The sequence below is a fragment of the Aegilops tauschii genome, chromosome 5, assembly GCF_002575655.3.
Source record: "Aegilops tauschii subsp. strangulata cultivar AL8/78 chromosome 5, Aet v6.0, whole genome shotgun sequence".
NCBI classification, from domain to species: Eukaryota; Viridiplantae; Streptophyta; class Magnoliopsida; order Poales; family Poaceae; genus Aegilops; species Aegilops tauschii.
The window spans coordinates 62,696,541-62,702,373 of NC_053039.3; the positions used below are offsets into that span (position 1 = coordinate 62,696,541).

The 5,833-nt window shown below is 48.1% G+C and overlaps 1 protein-coding gene across 1 annotated transcript; it reads left to right on the forward strand.

Annotated features, from left to right (window-relative positions):
* Positions 1–2,754: 2,754 nt before the first annotated feature.
* LOC109741511 (uncharacterized) lies at positions 2,755–5,833 on the forward strand. The gene is made up of 5 exons (XM_020300604.4): positions 2,755–3,042; positions 3,553–3,746; positions 4,556–4,771; positions 4,875–5,008; positions 5,474–5,833. The coding sequence occupies exons 1-5, from the start codon at positions 2,953–2,955 to the stop codon at positions 5,674–5,676; spliced, it is 837 nt and encodes a 278-aa protein (XP_020156193.1). The 5' UTR covers positions 2,755–2,952; the 3' UTR covers positions 5,677–5,833.

A 5,833-nucleotide genomic window follows, 5' to 3' on the forward strand; every position in this document is an offset into this window, starting at 1 on the left:
TCAACCGCGATCTGAATCGCTGCGAGTACGACTCCTTCATCCGCGTTCTTGTAACGCTTCCGCATCGCGATCTTCAAGGGTATGAAGATGCACTCCCCTCTCTCTCGTTGCTAGTCTCTCCATAGATTGATCTTGGTGATGCGTAGAATTTTTTTAATTTCTGCAGCGATCCCCAACAGTATGTCCATACCTCCACCGGTTGTAGCAGTGTTCACTTGATCATTGCTGTAATATCTTTCACGAGTTGCAAGCTTCTCAAGTTCACCCGTGATGTGGTCGGTTGCACCAGAGTCAGCGTACCACACGGTTTCTCCTTCTCCGGCTTGTTCTCTCAAGGCAGCAAGGACATGGAGCTCTTCAGGCACATAGTCCTCATCATACCTATGCCAGCACTCAAGTACTTCATGACCAGGCTTCTTGCAGAGCTAGCATTGGGGTCGAGGCCGTCCACCAGATTGGCCGCCATTGTTGTTGTTGAAGGAGCGTGCACCATTATTGTTGTTGTTGTTTGAGCGTCCACGTCCATAGTTGTTGTTTCCGCCTCGGCCACGCCCTTGCTGGCCTTGGTGACCACGGCCCCGGCCACCATAGCCACGGCCACGGGTCAAGGCGTTCACCGAAGATTGGCGCAGATTCCCTTGCTGGAGCAGATTGATGCGGGCTTCAAAGCTAAGAAGCTGGTTGTAGAGCTCGGTGACGGTGACTGGCTCGACGCGGGCAGAGAGGGCCGAGACAACCGAGTTATACTCCATGTCCAGGCCCTTCAGGACGAAGGAGACGATCTCGCCATCACCGAGCGGAGATCCGATGCAGGCGATCTCATCCGTCAGGGCCTTGATCTTGGCGAGGTACTCTGGCATCCCCATGTTTCCCTTCCAGAGATTTGCAAGGGTGATGCGAGTATTGACGAGCTGCGACTGGGTTTGCGCAGCGAAGAAGGCGTGGATGGCGCTCCACACCTCAGCCGGCGTCTGGAGAGTTACGACCTGCGCAAGAACCTCACGTGATAGAGATCCCATAAGGTAACCTTGTACCTGCTGCTACTGGGCGTACCAGATCGTCCTGGCATAGTTGAAGACCTGCTCTTCCTTCCCATCCTTTGTGATGGTGATGGTGGCAGGGGGCGCCATGTTTGTGGCGTCCAGGAAGTGCTCCATCTGTGCCCCCTTGATCTGGGGTAGCACGATGGCCTTCCAGAGAAGAAAGTTCGTCCTCGTCAGCTTCTCTGACGGAGGCGATTCGAGGGAGCTAGCGCCGTTGTTGGAGGTGGAAGAAGAAGCGTAGGAGGAACCGGCGAACTGGGTAGTCAGGGCGCTCATGGTGGATGTGGTAAGCGTGGAGATGGTAGCGGCGGCGGTGGATGCATCGGTTCCTGCCATGGCTTTGATCTACGGTGGCTAGGCTGTTTTTCCTCTCGGGGCTGAAGGCTTTCTCGTAGGTTTGCTAGATGCGATGAGGATAGGCTCTGATGACCACGTAAAGATTGGAGGAAGCGTTGAACCCTTTGATCTCGGGCCGCTGTATATATTGAGAATCTGTCGTGGGTTACAAGTTTGGGAGATCGCTAGGACAAGTTTGAATACAACATATATCTCTAACTATCTATCTAACACATACTTCCATAGAAGATGTAAATTATAGCATGGAAAACATGTACCGGGGCGTTGGCAACTTCAAAGGGTAACAAACTCATCACCTATAGACCGCTGCTAGCTATTCCTTGTGTCGTGTCGAGGAAGAAACAAATGTCCCATGCTTGGTTACATGCAAATCATGCAAATTTAATGTGGGACCTCATGCGACAAGTATGTCTATTGACGTCGAAAGAGAAACTCGCCGACACGGGGATTAACTAGCTGCTATGCACTCTTGGTAGCTATTCAGACGTGGCGCCGAACATGGTCATCTTATTGGTTTGGCGCATTTGGCAGCTGAGGAATGATATGGTACATACAAATGAGGTTCCTCTGGTGAGGGCCTCTGTTGACTTCTGATAGAGCATATAATTTTGACTTAGGAGATTCTGAGGGGAAGATGCCAATGATGATTGATGTGATGTGGCAAAGGCTGTAACTATCTCAACACTCGTCTGCCGCCGCCGCCAGCTAATCGGACAACACTTTCACTGGATGTATCTTTTTTCTGAATGGACGATACAACTACCGCAGATACGGCTCTTTGGTGCTACGATGGGAGCGTAATGTTTGCTGCTTATAGATACATGTTCAACTGCAATGATGCACTTGAGGAAGAGATACATGCAATAATGCAAGGTATAATGCCGACCATATAATATACAAATCTCCAGGCCTGTTTGGTTTGCAGTTTAAGGTTGCCATGCCTAATCTAGTCGTGCCACAATATTTTAGGCATGTGTTTGGTTCATTGCCACACTTTTCTAGCTACATGGTTCATGTCATAGGCTTATTTATTTTTTGCCAAATCTTGAGAGACTGCTTCATTTCATCCGGATGTAGGCGGTTGCTCATGCAGCCGCCTCCTCTGACTGCTATGCGCTTCTGTAAACCCCACCACTTCTATATCCTCTCTTCACTTATCCTTTCATGTGATCTTTTATCTAAACTTAGTTGGGATAAAGTTAGTCATGAACCAAACAGACCCTTTGTGTCATTGTTCAATCGGACTTGGCGCTCTCATTTCTTTTTCTGATGGCGCTATCAATTCTCTGATGATTCACATTTGACCGCTCACGCCTCACCGTGTCACAGGCCACCCTGGCGTTGGTTCAGACCGAGGCGAGAAGACCATCGACCATCACGCCAACGGACGGCGCGCGCCTCTCCCGTGACGTGCACCCGCAAATCTGGGCCGTCCATCCGCCCACCAACAAGAGGACGATCCCCTCTCCTCTCAGATCGTATCGGTATCGCACCCGTAGGCAGTCAGGCCCCACCCACAGACAGACGGACCTCTCCCCCCTTCTCGTCTCCCATGGCGGAAGCCGACGCCCAAACCCAGAGCAACGCGCACTCCTCCTCGCCGCCGGCGGAGGCGTCGGGCGAGCCGATCCGGTCGCCCCAGGTCAGCACCCTTCTCCCCGCCCCTTCGATTTCACGCGTTCTTCTTTTCGTCCGTGCCCAGCGCGTCGAGCTGTGACGTAGCGGGATGCCGGGTCCTTGCCCCACGGCGCTCAGATTCAGGGCGTGCTCGTGTTCTCGAGGCGGAATTAGTGAGTTCCGAGGTGTGATTCTCGTGGTCTCCGTGGGGAAGGCCGGCGGTGCCCTGGGGAAATCTCCGCCCCTTTTGGGTCGTTCCGCCGGCGATCCGGTCAAGGTTTCGTTGCTGGCTTGCAGCTGATGCACGAGTTAAAGCTCATTTCGGCCTCGGCTTTGTTGGATTTGACTCGCCCTATGATAGTTTTAGTGCCTACCAATACTATTGGGAACTCAAGATTCGAGGGAGCACTTTGTGCTGATTGCCTTAACCTGTCTTTATACACACTGTTTTTGTTTTAAGTTTTGAAAATATCATGTGTCTGTAGTATGCTGGCTTGAGGTGATATTTGACCTTGTTTCGCATCTTATAATGCAGGTAGGCGCTCCAACTGCTGCTTCTCCGTTTCCGCTCATGTACCCGATGCTCGTGCCAGGGATGTTCTCCCAGCAGGGTATGGATGATCAGGCTCAGGGTCCAGGGATATACGCCATACAGGAGAATCAGTTCATGGGGGCGATGGGAGGTTACGCTCCAAAGACATTCATACCGCTCGCTTACAATATACCAACGTGAGTTGCTTGCTCCTGACGGTAGTAATCTCTGTCGAAGTCATCACGCGATCATATAACCTCACAAGCGGCATGCTGTTGAAAATTTTGAAATGGTTACGATGGGAATGTGCAATTAGTGTGATAAGCGGTTCGCGAGATCTATCTTGAGATCCATACGCTTAATCTGTTGACTTTCATACATGTTTTCAGAACAAAAGCAGATCTGTGACAACAGAACAGAATAAAACGTCATGTTTAAGGGTGACAGTGGCTAGCTGAGAGATTCATGAAACAATTGAGCTTTGTTTAAGCATTGTTTAGTGCTCAACCCTGCCAATTCGGGCATGTACAAAAATATCCTCAGTTTTCATAAAGAATCGGAGGCAATGTGTAAACTTCAGGTTCTTTCTTATACTACAGGTTCTATTCTGCTATAGCACATATAGTGGTTTCACAGTAGAATAGACATAAGCCATAATAACATGACTCCCAAAATAGCGGACATCTTTTGCGTTAATTACAGTGGTGCTTTGAATAAATGATTAATTGCTTTAGAGTTTTAGCAGCATCGCAGTATCCCATTTGCTCAAGTAAATTTACTTGAACCTTTCTTAAGTATTGCTTTTGAAGCTGTGAAGTGAATCTATAAAAAAAATTAGACACACCTGCATATACGAGAGGTTTCATTGATAGGTTGGCAAAACCTATGCAGTTCTCTACTATGTTAAATTGTTTTCTTATCCTGATCCAAGGAATATCTGTGACCAGTTAAAAGCACCATGGTTGTATTCTCTTTACTTATTTCTTCCATTGTTTTCTGTTAAAAGTGAAAGCGTCGGGGCATTGGCTGGTGAAGAGCAAGGACAGGATGCTAGGCAGCAAAATGGCCCTCAAAGACAAGTTGTTGTGAGGAGGTTTCACTTTGCTTTTCAGCTTGACCTGGCTCTGATCATCAAGTTAGCAGCAGTGGTCTTTTTGTTTAGCCAAGAAGGATCAAAACAAAGGCTGTTTCTTCTCATATTGTTTGCGTCCATGATTTACCTGTGAGTTCTTGGCTTGCTTTGACTTTGATGCTTCATTGCTTGTTATATTCTTGTATGGCCTCTCTTTTGTTGCTAGATAACCATGGGGTTTCATTTCTTCCAGATATCAAACTGGAGCGATTACACCTTTCTTAAGATGGCTCCAGCGGGCGGGAGGTGTGGCCGCTCGTCCGCCACAAGCTCCTGCTAACCGTGCTCCTGTGGCTGCCCAGAATGATGGCAACGATCAACCACCTGGTAGCCATCCTTTACTCTCCATAATCTGCCACTATGCACTTTATGTGTTGTATTTCAAATACCAGATCCACTCCTGTGAATCTCTAAACACAACCATAATATTATAATTATCCTTTTCACCACTATCACTTCAGTGGAGGTTGATACTTGTTTCTATATGGTTTGCAAGGCAGAAAGTTTCCTAGCACTTGCATGAACTAAAGTTGTATAAATATCACAAAGTGGCCATCGGTATAGCACCAATAAATAGGACGGGTGTGGAAGTTATCTTGTCATGCAGACCCCTTGGCTCATGAAATGATATTTCTTGCTACAATATGTTAGATATTCTCTGATTGTCAGGCATTTACTCTAGTTACTAATATCTTTATTATAACAAGGGGCACCAATGATCGATATATGTTTCATTTAGTTGGCAGTATCGATGTAATTAATTCGTATATCAATTCACTCTCTGCTTCTCAGGTGGAAACCTCGCAGATCCTGCAAACCCTGACCAAGCCGCGGAGAACCAGGAACCAGGAGCAGCAGCGGGCAACGAGAACCAGCAAGGGGCAGAGGGAGAAGCAAACCGGCGCAGCTGGCTTGGTGGCATCTTGAAAGAGGTCCAGCTGGTCGTTGTAGGGTTTGTCGCGTCACTTCTTCCTGGTTTTCAGCACAATGACTAGGTGAAAGTCTTCCCGTGGAGGAATCGATATTGGCACCGTAACTGTTTGTTGTGACATAGAGAGGAGGAACAAGCAGAGGATATATAAAGAGTGGGTTCAAATAAGACTTGTGTTGCATATGCTTGTTATAAGATTGACTGAATGCAGTGCTGTTGTA

Bases quoted from the DNA above. Each gene is read 5' to 3' on its own strand.
- LOC109741511 (XM_020300604.4), top strand. From the start codon at position 2,953: ATGGCGGAAGCCGACGCCCAAACCCAGAGCAACGCGCACTCCTCCTCG. The intron at 3,043-3,552 runs GTCAGCACCCTT...CTTATAATGCAG, and splicing joins AGCCGATCCGGTCGCCCCAG to GTAGGCGCTCCAACTGCTGC. The intron at 4,772-4,874 runs GTGAGTTCTTGG...CATTTCTTCCAG, and splicing joins TTTGCGTCCATGATTTACCT to ATATCAAACTGGAGCGATTA.